The sequence below is a fragment of the Camelus dromedarius genome, chromosome 1 (genome assembly GCF_036321535.1).
Source record: "Camelus dromedarius isolate mCamDro1 chromosome 1, mCamDro1.pat, whole genome shotgun sequence".
In the NCBI taxonomy this organism is placed as follows: domain Eukaryota; kingdom Metazoa; phylum Chordata; class Mammalia; order Artiodactyla; family Camelidae; genus Camelus; species Camelus dromedarius.
The window spans coordinates 77,631,290-77,646,278 of NC_087436.1; the positions used below are offsets into that span (position 1 = coordinate 77,631,290).

The 14,989-nt window shown below is 39.1% G+C and overlaps 1 protein-coding gene across 1 annotated transcript in view; it reads left to right on the forward strand.

Moving 5' to 3' along the window:
* BMP3 (bone morphogenetic protein 3) overlaps nt 1–9,710 on the forward strand; it is a 28,747-nt gene extending 19,037 nt beyond the window's left edge. The window contains exon 3 of the mRNA XM_031432702.2: nt 5,733–9,710. Coding sequence (XP_031288562.1) covers nt 5,733–5,924 — 192 coding nt within the window. The 3' untranslated portion in view covers nt 5,925–9,710. The remainder of the gene's footprint in view (nt 1–5,732) is intronic.
* The last annotated feature ends 5,279 nt before the right edge of the window (nt 9,711–14,989 follow it).

Below are 14,989 nucleotides of genomic sequence, written 5' to 3' on the forward strand. Positions count from 1 at the left end.
CCCTCCTGACTCCAGAGTTTAGGGCCCAGGGAGCCATGATAACGTGGAAATACTCAAGCCAGTTAGCTTTTCCACCTTCCCCTCGGGAGACCGAGACCTAGCCTGGTCTCCACCGCTCTCCCAGCTTGCCTCTCCCACCCCCTGTTGGCTTTGCTTTCTTTCACTCTTTAAAAGCCTCACTGTTGCTTCAGTTATCTTCATTGTGGTTCTCACTGACCTAAAGAATAATGATTTAAAAACTTGTGAGAGGTAAGTTAAGGATAGAAGAGATACGTTTAAGGAGAGAAGTGTTCATGTAACAGAATGATTAAATACTTTAATCACATCTGGGCTTCTTAACCTTAATGTGCCTGCAGTTTGCCTGGGGATCTTGTTTATCCACGGATTCTGATCCAGTGGCGCTGGGGGTAGAGCCTAAGATCCTGCGCATCTAACAGGCTCCTAGATGTTGCTGGTGCTGCTTGTCCACAAATTCAAATCCTTTTGGCTTAAAACTTCCATCCACCTCTTACCAGCGACTGCTTTTAGGGGGAAGTTACTCAAGCTTTCTATATGTTCCTTTCCTCATCTCTGAAACAGGTACAAACAGTAAACAAAAATATAATAGTATCTACCTAATAAAAAATGGTGGGAAAATGAGACCGTAGAGCACCTTACACTTAGTAGGCACTCAGTAAATTTTTGCCATTGACATAATTCCTAATGGCCATTGCTGAGACTGAGGAGAACAGAAAATCGAATGTAGGGGGCTGAAGAAAGACCACACAAGAAAAGGGATCAAGAGGATAAAAGATGTAAGACAAGAAAATGTTTTGTAAATGTTTCTTATCCCTCTTTAAATATCACAAAGCCTAAAATAGGATTCTCCCTTCGGGTCCCGCAGTCTGTAAGTTCTTTGGAAAGTAACAGAGTCAGGAGAGCATCGGTTACAGCAGCTGAGCTCATGATAATATTTGTCAGAACTTGGAATGTCATCAGAACTCCAGGGAGACATAACACGGATGAGTGTGGAGGTTTCTCTCTGAGTTTGAGATTTCCTTTTGCCAAGTTGAGAGTGGAAGTTTGGCTGTGACATGGAGTTCCCAGTCTCTCATCACCTTGTGTGGATCTGCTTAATTTTTACAGCTTTCCAGTGGTTCCCTTGAAGCCTTCCAGGCATGGTGTCTTTCAAGTGTGCAGTCACCCACAGGATGGAAGCTGTGACATTAGGGGTAATTAATAAGCACCGTTGTTATCAGCACAGAGTCCAACATGGTAACCAGAGTAAACTACTTAAATAAAAATATAGTCTGAGCAACAGAGGGAAAAAAGGTCTCTGACCAGATCAATACAAACACATGTGGAATCAGTGAGGCGCCAAAGAACATTCAGACAGTAGATATACATTTTGCCCCAGAGAAATGTTCTCCCAGTCCAGATCCTCTGCTGGGCCTCCTTCCTTCTGGCCTCCTGAGTGACAGCCTGCTCTCCAGAGCTGGGCTCTTCGTCTGCAAAAGTCGACAACCTGTCTGTAATTCAGAACAGCTGTGTTCTGCCTTTCCCAAATTCCAGGCTTTGCCCTTTCACTGATTCCAATTAGATAGTTTCTGGGCTATCACACCCATGTGGGCTGGACTGGAAGAGCATGGAGCAAAACCCCGAGTGGCCCGAGTTAGCAATGAAGGCTCTGAGCTGATGACATACTCTCTGCTGCTAATGCATTTGTAACCAAATCCAATGTGAGGACATCATCCGCAGCTTGGCAGGTGTGTGCCTGACCCCTGCAGGTTTCATTCACAGACACGGCAGCTTGGGTTTTTCTGATTTCAAGCCCATATAGCCGATCTGTCCTCCCCAGGAGAGACCCCTGGAATTCTGCCATGAGATGAAAAATACCCACACGGCTTTCGCCAAACCTTTGCCTCCCCTCACCACTGTAATAGAGATGGAAAACAGATTTCATTTATTTTATTTTATTTTTTTATTGAAGTATGGTCAGATTACAATGTGTCGATTTCTGGTGTACAGCATAGTGTTTCCATCATACATATACATACCTATATTCCTTTTCATATTCTTTTTCATTATAGGTTGCTACAAGGTATTGAATATAGTTCCCTGTGCTATACAGTATAAACTTGTTGTTTATCTATTTTATATATAGTAGTTAGTATCTGCAGATCTCGAACTCCCAGTTTATCCTTTCCCACTCTCTTCCCCTTTTGGTAATCATTAGTTTGTTTACTATGTTTACTATGTCTGTTTCTGTTCTGTAGACAAGTTCATCAGTGTATTCTTTTTCCTTTTTTAAGATTCCACTTATGAGTGATATCATATGGTATTTTTCTTTCTTTTTCTGGCTTATTTCACTTAAAATGACGATCTCCAGGTCCATCCATGTTGCTGCAAATGGGATTATTTTATTCTTTTCTATGGCTGAGTAGTATTCCATTGCATAAATATACCACATCTTCTTTATCCAGTCATCTGTCAATGGGAATTTAGATTGCTTCTTTGTCTTGGCTGTTGTATATAGTGCTGCTATGAACACTGGGGTTCATGTATCTTTTCAAATTAGAGTTCTCTCTGGATATATGCCCAGGAGTGGGACTGCTGTGTCACATGGTAAATCTATTTTTAGTTTTTTGAGAAATCTCCATACTGTCTTTCATAGTGGCTGCGCTGAACTAAATTCCCACCAACGGTGTAGGAGGGTTCCCTTTTCTCCACACCCTTTCCAGCATTTATCATTTATGGACTTTTGAATGGTAGCCATTCTGATTGGTGTGAGGTGATACTTCATTGCAGTTTTGACTTGCATTTCTCTGATAATGAGTAATATTGAACATTGGAAAACAGATTTCAGATGAAAATGACTGAGCCATTGTTGTTGACAGAGGTCCAAGGGAACCAACGAGGATTAGAGGAATGAAGTTATTTTTGCATGGAATGGTGCAAAGGCTGGGAATAGCAAAGACACAGAAGTAGGAGGCAAAGAGGATAAACACTTTGAATGAAGCGTCCTATAGAAAGAAGAAATCCACAAATGAGTTCAAAATAAGACACCCTCAATTCATTTGCTGAGGTTTTCAATTCCAATCTTTAGTCATGAAGATGAACTCAGAAAATCCTACACTTGATATGCTGAGTTAACTAAGCAAAAAAAAAAAAAGAACCTAAATGGATGTCAACATCATGTTTCACCATCTTTAAAAAGACAGACTGGGGAGGGAAATAACACAGGTTTGCATTTGTCATCATTAGGTTTCTTAAGCTATGTAAAGAGAGTCCTGAGAAGTGTGAACTAAACTCAAAAACAAACAAAACATTAGACTAGCAAATGACCGCGTGGAGCTTTTGTACATGACATAACTATTCTGGGTCACAGCAGCTTGATCAGAGGATTCCACAGTGGAAAAAAGAGGGGGGAAACTCCCTAGAAAATTGAGAGGTTCCTGATAAGACCCACCAGTCCGGAATCAAGGGCTTGTGCCTGGATTCCAGGGAGCCCACCAGAGAGACTGCTCATAGTTCCTGAATCTATGATTTGTGAGTTAGAGCTTAAAAAAAAAAAAAAAAAAGGACAGGAATTTTCCTAGGAAACACCCATGAATATTTTCCATATCTACGCCAGGTCATTTGTTCAGACACTTTTATTTTTGTTGATGGGAATTATTTCCACAGAAATAGGTAAAATGGAGGGTATGCTATTTTTTTTTTTATAAGTATTGTGTCCATTTGGCAAGTATTTATTCAGTGTGTAGAGAGTCTGCGTTGCTCTAGGCACTGAGGACTGGTAACGCACAGCAGGATTTATGGATCAAGTCCTCATCTGCTTAAATAGATCTACTTTTTTATGAAAATTAAATAGTATAGGAATGAGTAAAATTTTAATAGTAACAGAATAATGTCAGAAAAATCTACGGTTTAAAAAAATCCTTTGGGGCATTATTGTATGCTGTTTGGATGATTGAATCTTAAGAATAAAACAATAGAAGAAAAGTGGCTGCAGACGTTCTCTTCAGATATTACCAACACTGGTGTATGTCATCAGACGGTGGCGACTGGCCGCTCTTGCACTCTGGGGATTACAGGTTGTGTTAGTTACACAGGTGGTATTGATGCCACGGGGCACTCGATACGCAAAATAGAACAACATAGACTTCCTGTCCTTCAGGGGAGAGAATACCTTGCTTTGAAAAGCTGATTGATTAAAAGTTAACTATTCTTTTTAACATACACTTAAAGTCTCTAGGAAGAGAGAGTAAATAAAGGAGCTGGCCATCATCAAGGCAAATGTTTAAATAACATGCCTGTTAGCAATCATGTTGAAGTCTAAGGTATGAATAATTTTTTTGTTCACTAGAAGGGAAAGATGGGATGAGATAAGTCAGATTTGACCTTTCTCTGCCAAAAAGACTATTATTATTATTGTTGTTGTTGTTGTTTATTTGTTTTACAGTATGCCCTCTTTCTAGATTATTTGCTTCTCCCTTGGCTCGTATGTACTCTTAACCTTTTAACTGGTTCCAGTTTCCCATTTTGGGTGTTTTAGGTGTATAAAATTGAAATACCAGTTCATTGGGGGCAGAGGTGCCTCTGAAACATGGCTCAAAATTGTGAAATTAAATAAGCCAGAGTTTTGGCCTAAATCCCACTCCTGAATTGACATGTGATCTCTGGCCAGTTACCAAATTCCTGCTTCTACATTCTTTTGAAACAAAACTGTTTTCATCTGCTTCACAGAGACAGTGGGAGAACTAATGTTGAAAAGTGTGGCATCTCTCAGGAAGAGGTCCTTACCCCTCTGGCAATACCGAAACATTCTGGGCTTAGAAAAGTGACTGGTCTTCAATGCTGAGCAGAGCCGGATGACGCTCTAAATAAAACCACATGTCTCCCATGGATGTTAATGGTCCCATTTGGTATTTCTCGGGAACAGATTTTACCCAGGCTTCTTTGGTCAAACTTCTGACATTCATGGGATAACCTCAGGCCCCCCAGATTATTTCCAGAGGATATGCCGCAGGCTTTCAAAACCGCGCTTCAGCCTTTGTCTGAACCCATGGAGCAACAGTGACCCCCAGTGGCCAATGGAGTCTTCTTAACCCCAAGTTTGTGCTCCTGAGACTTGAGTACTGTAATTACATGTTAGAATAATCACCATCAGTTCATCCTGTTGCTAGCCATTACATAAATCAATACTTCTTGACACGCTTGGTGTTTTTTTTTTTAAAACAAGGTATAAATATCACCATGGCAGTGGCAAAAATATCTATGTTAAATAGGCGCTTGTTAAGGGTTCTTTACCATTAGCATAGGATCAAGAACAAATTGTTTCTGCTGCAATCTTGTTATTGAAAACATCCTAGGATGTATTAATCCCCTGTTTGGACTTTAAGTCACTTTTAATTAAATGATTCTTGCTTAGAAAACTGGATTTAAATCCTCACTCTATGTGTCTACCTGACTTTAGACATGTCGTTTAAGCATTTTGAGTCTGTTTCTCTACCTGTAAAATGTAAGAAATGGTAGTTTTGTTATAAGGATTAGAAAGACTACATATAACATGCCTGGCACATAGCAGGCACTTAGTAAATGACAACTCTTTTGGTGATGGTGATATTGGAGATTGGGCTGAATGTGTAACGTGCCAGGGCTTAAGTTGTTGAAACAAAGTTCATGATATGTACATTTTAGTGATGAGGGGATACAATTCTACCTAACGTATGTCCTCCCTTTTCTTTTTCTAGTCTTTGAAGCCATCAAATCATGCTACGATCCAGAGTATAGTGAGAGCAGTGGGGGTCGTCCCTGGAATTCCTGAGCCCTGTTGTGTGCCGGAAAAGATGTCCTCGCTCAGCATCTTATTCTTTGATGAAAATAAGAATGTGGTACTTAAAGTATATCCAAACATGACAGTAGAGTCTTGTGCTTGCAGATAACCTGGCAAAGAACTCATGTGAATGCTTAATTCAATCATTAGTTTATTTTTATGGACTTTTTTTTTTTGCACTGCCAATGCATTTCATGTCAAAAATTTTTTAATAGTCAGAAGAGAATGAGCAAAAAATATTCTGATGATTTCCACCAAGGAGAACTGGACTGTATTTGTTTCTGAATGTAGCTAAAAGGAAGATTTTAGTAAATATGGACATCTGTTTCTTTTTTTTTTTTAAATCACACAAGAAAAATAATCACTCAAACTGTTGTTAGAACTGTTGGAGAACACACTGATTTATTTTTGTAATGGGCTTTGAAAATAGATTGGAAAAAAAGACCAATAGCTTATCATTTATCTCTGCTCATAGAGAATAGAATAATTTCATATTTTAAAGTAGGCTTATTGCCTTAGATTCCTGAGCAGCTCAGCAAGTGCTAAATAATCCAATCCACTTTGATGTTTATCTTCAAATGTGTTGAGACTCTTGTTTGCCTGTGTTTTTCTCTGTGGGTCATGGTGGGAAGCGCTGAGTGGAGAGTGTGTGCTGAGTGTTGGTATATACACATGGGAGACATTGCCAGGGGCCTGTACCCTCTGTAGGAAGGCTTGCTTAACATGGTTTTCTATTCAATCTGCACAGGATTCTTTGGTTTTTTTCATTTCATGTTCTGGAAAGCACCATTCAATTATGAGAACGTAACCAGAAAGGCTAGAGTGATCCAAGCTCATATGCAGAGAGTTACCATTTGGCCCAGCCATTTATTGGGAAATACCAACGTTTTCATTTCATGGCCTCCCAGGAAAGGGAAGCAGCAACCCAACTTTCGAAAACCCAGATGTGCTTCCTCTTCTGTGCCTCTATTCCACAACTACTTTCAATTGTTCTTTTAAACTGAACTCAAAAATTCAATTAAACTTTTAATTTTCTTAATGTGCCTTTACTTGCTATAAAGTAATCATCAGATTCCAAGGCTCAGAAATGGATGGATGATTAGAGATTAATCACAATCACATGTTCAGTATCACAAGTCCAGGCACTTTTTCACACGGATCAAGGCTTTTGGCTCAGCCATGAAATCTACACTTCAGCAAAGCTCACTGAAATTATCCAACAAGAAAGGGATTAAAACATAGATACTTCTTTGGTTCTTTTTCCCATTTCCATTTGTCATAAATATCTCCTCTTACACTGCTGCCCTTGAAAAATTGTGCCAAAAATTTTTCGCTCATTGAATTTGTGTGTGTGACCAAGACGTTTTCAGCCCCTGGGTTGCTGGTGTTCTGTCTACAGTTCATCCTTTTCTCATCTCAGTCTGGCCAGACTACAGACAACTGAGCTGTTGCAGAGGCCGCGAAGTAGCAGAAGACATGGGGCTTTGTTCTGTTTCTGCCTTTAGTGATCAGTGGTGGGTTGTCATTTAAGAAATACTAATTGAGCATTTATTTTGTAAAAGACACATGTTAATTGTGTGTTTTTAGTGTCCTCACGGGTAAAATGAAGAGGCTGACTCGTTGACCTGGAAGAAAGGTCCTTCTGCCACCCGAAGTCTGGGTTTAGCATACTGGCTAGGTCACACACCTCTTCTTGGACGGACGATAGCAGTAGGGTAAGAACTGTAAGCATCGCTGTCCATAAACCAAAGGTGAGACCATCCCACTCTTCAGTGTTTCTGAGTGAGTGTGGCCTGCTCTGTGGTTTAAGTAGTAGTGCTAGCTTATTGGAAACCCATTAAAAGAAGATCATGAAAAAAAAGTTCTTTAACACTTTGGGTCAAAGTGTGTGTTGACTTCATGAATGAGACACACCTATTCTAAGTAATGAATTAAGTTCTGGTGCCTGAGTTACTATGGTTTCTTATAGTTCATTTTTTGTTGTTGTTCTGGTAGCATAAAGTTAAAGATTCAAAATGAGATAAGGGATGAAATGATTTTTAATACATTTTATCAAAAATCTGAAAGCAAAATTATGTCATAGAAGTGAGCCAGTGTATGGCTGCCCTATCCTGGTCATAGCGCCTTTCAGTGAAGAAAATTTTTTTTCCATTGGCAGATTGCGTGAAATTCTTTATTTAGTTTTTTTTAGAGAGATATCAACCAAAACCTCTAGTACTTCCCAGTAGTTCTTCTCAGCCTTCTTCTATCCAGATGTCTGTTTGTTACCTTTCTTAATTTGAATTGATGCCTGCTTGTTACAGATTAAATCCTACAGCAGCCAAAAAAACAAAAAACAAACAAACAAAAACCAACTTTGAATAATAAAAATTTCCAATTTTTTAACTAATTAAGATTTCATCTTAAGTAGCAATTGATATGACAAGAGTCTAACACAGTGAAAGAGCTTAGATAGTCTCTTAGCATCCAAATCCTTTTTGACCAGTAGTTACTTGTCGGTGACCTTGTAACCATCATTTTGCTACTTCACTGGGGACATATTAAGGTATAAAGTTCAGTCTCAAAAAATAAAGGAAGATTATTTTTCAGTATTAAGGGTTGAAGTAAATGAGGTAATATTTTAATTAATAAAAATGTACACGGAACAGTTGGAAAATTGAGTGACTATTTTGCAATTTGTTGGGTACTAGTGTCTGTAATTACTACGTAAACTTTTTATAAATCTCCTAATATTAAAGCAGCATTAGTGAGAAAAGACATTATATTTATAATGCTACTTCCTAAGTCATGCTCTTTCTCTTCCCCTCTTCCAACCACCTTCCCGCCCCCATTCCTACATGTCACACACACACTCTCTCACACACACACACACTCGCATACACACACAGAATTAAGTCACTTAGAAAATGGATTTTTTTTCAATAACTCTTGAATTCAAATTCAGGGGCTGCTGATGTCAATATAGTATTTTCAAAGTATTTTGTCAGAACTTGTATAAATAATATACAATTTATAGGATTTGAGGTTGTAAAATTTCAACTAGAAGAGCGGACTCCCCAGATCTCAGGACGACAATATCCCAGATCACATTTTACATTCACCTGGCTATGTACTAACTGATGGTCATTTATTCATTAATGTAAGATTTTTTACCTTAATAGTTCTCAAAAACCTTTTTGCCCATTTATTATTTTCATAGACAATCATATGTGTATAATATTATAATCAGTCTGGGTTAGAATAATTTTTATATAATTACATTATTCAGTTTAGTCTTTCTCCGTGCTAACACATAAGTAATGTCTGGATGTTGATTTGGTTGAATCAAGGTTGGGTTAGAAAATAGCTTTGCACACTTGATGTGTTAAGATGAAATATGAGATTAAACAAGATATCGTGGGTAAGTCTGAGTTCTCTGTATATCATTTTTCCCTTGAGAATTGTATTTTAATGTAGTCTATAGGTGCTTAAATGATCCCCTTTTCCTAAAAAAACCAAGCCTTCCCTTCAGCTTTCCACCTTCATTTCTGTAAATGTTTTAGTTGAGAACTGAATGCTTGTACAGTCAATGGCAATTTAAAAAATATATATATTATATATGTATATGGAAAAAATTTAAAGATGCTTTTAATTTATTTAATGACTGTTGCCTTCCTATAATGGTAATAATTTTCATCCTTAGATGATGAGAAAAAATTCTTTTTACTATAGTTATTACATGCAAAATGACATTTGGTTCTTTAGTTCAGTTACTAAAGGGGCGTATTGCAGTGAAACTGTGAAAGACGCTTCACTACTGACGTGTAAGCTTTGCTGGCTTTGTATCACTTTCCTCCAGTAATGGAGAGCTTTTCACTATACAGTATGGAAATAAAGTTGCTTAATTGAACACCTCCCCTATTCTCTTCTACTTCTCATTGGGAAAGACTGCATTTTCAAAACTTGAAAAAGTTGAAATACTGCTGCATTTGAAAAGAGATAATAAAGCTTAGGCACAGAGTGGAACGTTTTCACATGGTATCATGAATGAAGCATCATAACCTACCAACAACATAGCATGAAAGATAATTAACATCGTGGAACAATATTGAAATATACCCATAAGGGAAAAAGTCCTGTCTCCCAAACTTGAGAAACTCAACTTGAATTATTTCATATTTTCTTACTCTCTCTCTCTCTTTTAGCATTTCATGTTAAAACTCCACATCTCCTACTTGGAGATATTTTTTCTAGATGCTTGTATCACTATTTTGGCAATCATTTCATTTCATCTGTCTTTGTTACCATGTCCTGTCCATATAAATCATATTGCCAAGCGCCTGAAGCAGACTAAGGACTTTGTTACTATCAATTATATTTTATCTAATCCAGTCTTCCCATTTGCCAAATAAGGAAATGTAGACATGCTGTGGTTTACACCTATTCAGACACAACTCATAATGCCGTCCCCTGAAAACCGGCCCCCACCAGCAGAGATGGGTTCCTGGCACTAACAGAGATAGGCATCTGGCAGTTTAGCAAGAGAATGAATCTGGCACAGATAGAACACTGAGCCTCGCAGAGTAAGGAGAAACTGCCTTGTTCCCAAAGGTGTTCCAGTTTCCGCTCCTGTCTCTGCTAAACTGCGCTTCCTGTACTTGGATTACATGCGCTATCCCTGTGAACTCAATAATGAGCTCACTTGTGCTTGAGCAAGTTTGAGTCCATGTCTGTAAATTGCAACCAAAAGAATCTTGACTGTGATATACTGAACTGTTGAGTATGCCCAGAGCCACATGACGAACTATTGGAAAAACTGGTACTGGAACCCTTCATAACGTCATGGAGAGAACATGGTCCCTGCTGTCAAAAAGACCTGCATTAGGATCTTGGTACCGCCAGTTACTGCTGGGGCAATAGGTGTCCTTGAGGAATAATAACTGGGTCACCATATGATAAGGGTGGTCAGTTCTGTTGTAATTCGCTGACTCAGTTCTTATGCCAGAGGAATTGCCTTGAAATACCTCTTAGGATAAGACTTTATAGCTATTAGAAGTTATGCGGTGGACATTAGGGTTAAGAATAAGAACCTTGAATACAAATCCATATCATCCTACAAATCATTTAGTACAGGTATATCTTGGAGATGTTGTGGGGTCAATTCCAGACCATTGCAATAAACTAAATATAGCAATAAAGTGAGTCACACATTTTTTTCGGTGTTCCAGTGCATATAAAAGTTATATTTACACTATACTGTAGTCTATTAAGTAAGCACTAGCATTATTTCTAAAAACATGTACTGACCTTAATTTTTAAAACACTTTATTGCTAAAAAATTCTAAACATCTTCTGAGCCTTCAGCGAGTCAAAATCTTTTTGCAACAGTAACATCAAAGATCACTGATCGCAGATCACCATAGCAAACATAATAGTGAAAAGCTTTGAAACATTGTGAGAATGACAACATGTGACACAGAGACACAGTGAGAAGATGCTGTTGGAAAAATGGTGCTGACAGACTTTGTGATGCAGTGTTGCCACAAAATTTCAATTTGTGGAAAACACAGTATCTGCGAAGCACAGAAATGAGGTATGCCTGTACTACTGAACAGTCTTCACCTTGTACAAAATCTTATCTTACTTAGGGGAGATGTGCTTGATGATACAGAGCAATAATATCTCAGTTGTCCACAGTCTCAGAACTGGAGATTAGGCATCTGGAGCTATTATCAAATGATTACCAGCAAGTAATGCTAAAACATTATCACAGTGGAAAAAACCACAGTGTCACAGGGTTATACATTTAGATCCACAACACACAAAATTTAAGAATCCACAAGTCTTCTTGCTCTTTTGTTCACACACACACACACACAGAGGATGTCCTCAAGGTATGAGTTTTTACATTTAATTTGAGTTATAATACTCATTTTTTAAGTTGCATTTGCTGTAACCCCAGATTGTAGCCCTGACTTTACTAAGCTCTGGGCTTACTTGCTTTGCTATGTTCCTTAAACTGCTGGGGGCCTTAATTTTCTCTTAAACGGTCTTTAAAATCCCTTCCTCTCAAGTATACCAGATTGTATGATCCAAACATCCTTCCTAAATTACAACTCATAAGTATTTTTGTCCTGATCATGCCTTAGGTAAAAACAACAACAAAAATAATGATGAAAGGGAGAGTGGGAAGCACATGACAAAGGACGAGGAAAGTGGTCAAACTTCCCTCAGCTTAGTCATCAGAGATTCTCCCTCATGTCTATCACGTGGGGTGTTTTTGAGACTCCTCTACTGCTCATACCTGTATCTAACTTCAAGCATTCATTCTCTCATTTTAATAGGAAAAATAATTTTTAAAAAAACTAGATTCACCTGTCATTAATTAGAGAGTATAGCATGAGAATTAGGTACTGGGGCTTGGAGCCAGACTATTTGCATTACAATACCAACTCTGTCTCTTATGACCTTAGGCAAGCTATTAACCTTCTCTGGGCTTCCATGTCCTCATGTGTAAAACAAGAACAAAACACAGAACCTACTTTACAGAGTTGTGAGGATTACTTGAGTTATTACACATGAAACACTTATAAATGTTTACAGCACATAGTAAATGTTCTAGAACATTAGCTTTTCGATTTATTAAATGCATTTTATACATTTCCATGAATGAGTCTTCATTTCATCCTGAGAGGTAAGGTCTCAGGTATTATCCTCAATTTTATTGATCAAGGAGAATAACTGGTTTAACAGAGGTCAGAGCCATGGTAGTGTCAGAGTTGAGATTCAAGTAGTGGTAGACTCACCCTAATTGTCCTGTCTTTTTTTTTTTTTTAATTGAAGTATAGTCAGTTTACAATGTTGTGTCAATTTCTGGCACACAGCATAATGTTTCAGTCACACAAACATACATTCCTTTTCATTACAGGTTACTACTATATTGAATATAGTTCTCTGTACTATACAGTATGGACTTGTTTATCTATTTTATATATAGTAGTTAGTATCTGCAAATCTCAAATTCCTAATTCTGCACCCCCCCACCCTGTAATCACTCATATGTGGAATCTAAAAAAAAGACAAGACACAAATGAACTTATTTACAAAACAGAGACTCACAGACATAAAAAACAAACCTATGGTTGTCCTTTTTCACTTTGCTTCAGATGTTTCTACTTCAAAAGAGCCGTCAATGTATGTATTCCCTCAGAATTCTGAGAAATTTGGGGAAAATAACCAAAGGCACAGGACAAGGAGCAAAAAAATCAGTTTTAATAATGGCAGCTTTCGATCAGTATTTGGATCCGAGGTCTTTCCCCCTGAGCTGAGTTTCCCTGCCCAACACCAAGTGGTGCAGAGACAGTCCTGTGAGCTGAGGTCCTGGAAGAGAGAAAAATGTGTGTTTTGAATAGATAATTCTGAAAAGGGGTTCATCAAAAGAAGGCTGACCTGTGTACTTTCAGCTTCCATTTCTTCACATTATCAATCTGATCAGTTGTTCCCTTTAAAAAGAAAAGCTGGAGACAGTAGCTAAAATGTTGCTCTGTTGGTGTTACAGCTCAGTTGTGACAGCAACCTGGATCTTGGCGAGAGAAGAGTTGGAGAACTCAGGTTTATTTCGCCAGTGGACCCAGAGGAGTTAACACTGCAAGCTCTGGACCCTGTCGGTAGGTTTACACAGGTCTTTATAGGTTGCCAGTTTTACACTTTGCAATATCATATGCAAATAAAGTAGAACAGAAGTTGACAACTAGGAACAAGCTTTGTAGAAATAGACCAATCAGGAGTGAGAGAATAACCAATCAGGAGTGAGGGGAATGGACCAATTAGGAGTGAGAGAAATAACCAATCAGGAGTGAGCTCCATGCAAATGAAGTACTATAAAAGGACCAATCAGAAGTTAGGGAAGTGGACCAATCAGAAGTGAGAGTAATAACCTTCATGAGTGAAGGAAATAACCAATCAGAAGTGAGATTAATAACCTTCATGAGTGAAGGAAATAACCAATCAGAAGTGAGCTCAGGGAACCAACAGAATTTTAGGGCTAAGTAAGCCATTTCAGAGGCGAAAAGTGAGATAGAGCCTCTGGGCCAGGGAACGGGGTGGTGCTGGCAGGAGAGTAGTGACCCTGCTTGGGGGCCCTGCAGGTCTTTTTATGGGGCTTCCTGCCTCAGCTCCAACACCCCGTCACAGAGCGTGCACCAGAGCCACATTCCCTGCGTGCGGGACCAGAGTTGGGTATGTCTGAGAGCCTTTTCCTCCAATCCCTGCTACGCTGTCATGTGGAAATTCGGCCCTCCCCTACATCCCAGTCAGCTCAGAGGGCGCGAAAGAGCACAAGTGACTATAATCTTCAGTCTTAACATGTCCCCCCTGAGAAATAGGGACCAACTGGTGAATGGCCAGTTCTGACTCTCACCACGAGGATCCGTGCTCCTCTTCCCCTGGGGAAGCCATGAGAAGCACCTTCACCCCAGGACCTGTCCTCCACTGCCATTCCCTCTTGGCAGGTGAGGTAGAAGTAGAGCCCTGTTTATGGAAAGATGAGGAATGGGGAAAGCGACTCCTCTAACAGAAACTGTGATATGAACTGTCTTCTGTCACTTTTTAAATTATAGTGAACATTCATTACCAACCTCAAAGGAGCAAATATGACATACAGTAATCATTGCCAGTAGGTGTTGGGTTTTGCTTTTCAGAGTTCCCCTACCCGGATTATTATGCCTGTTTTCTCCAGGCCCACCAGAGGATGTGGAAAGAAAACCCTTCTTTGATTTGCGTCAAGCCCAAGGTTATCTGGGTCTTTGATCTGTAGCCAGTAGGGAGAGAGACATCTATTCTGTGAGTCAGCTGGAGGTCGCTGACAATTAACAAGGTTAGAATAAGAAGTGTCCTCCTCCTTTCATCCTTAATGCTGTCAATTTTCTTTCATTTGTGACAACATGGTTTTCATCTTGTCCTCATTTCCATCTGGGGCATTGAAACACTGCTGTGAGGGCAATCAGAAATCCAGTCCTAGGAACAGTTGAATTGGAGAGTAGCAGGTGATTTTATTCACCTGTATTCCCTTCGTCCCAGCCTCATACCCAGTGTCTGTCTGTCTGTCTGTCTCTCTGTCTTTCTCTCCCTCTCTTTCACACACACACACACACACACACACACACACACACACACACACACACACGTGCTAGCTCC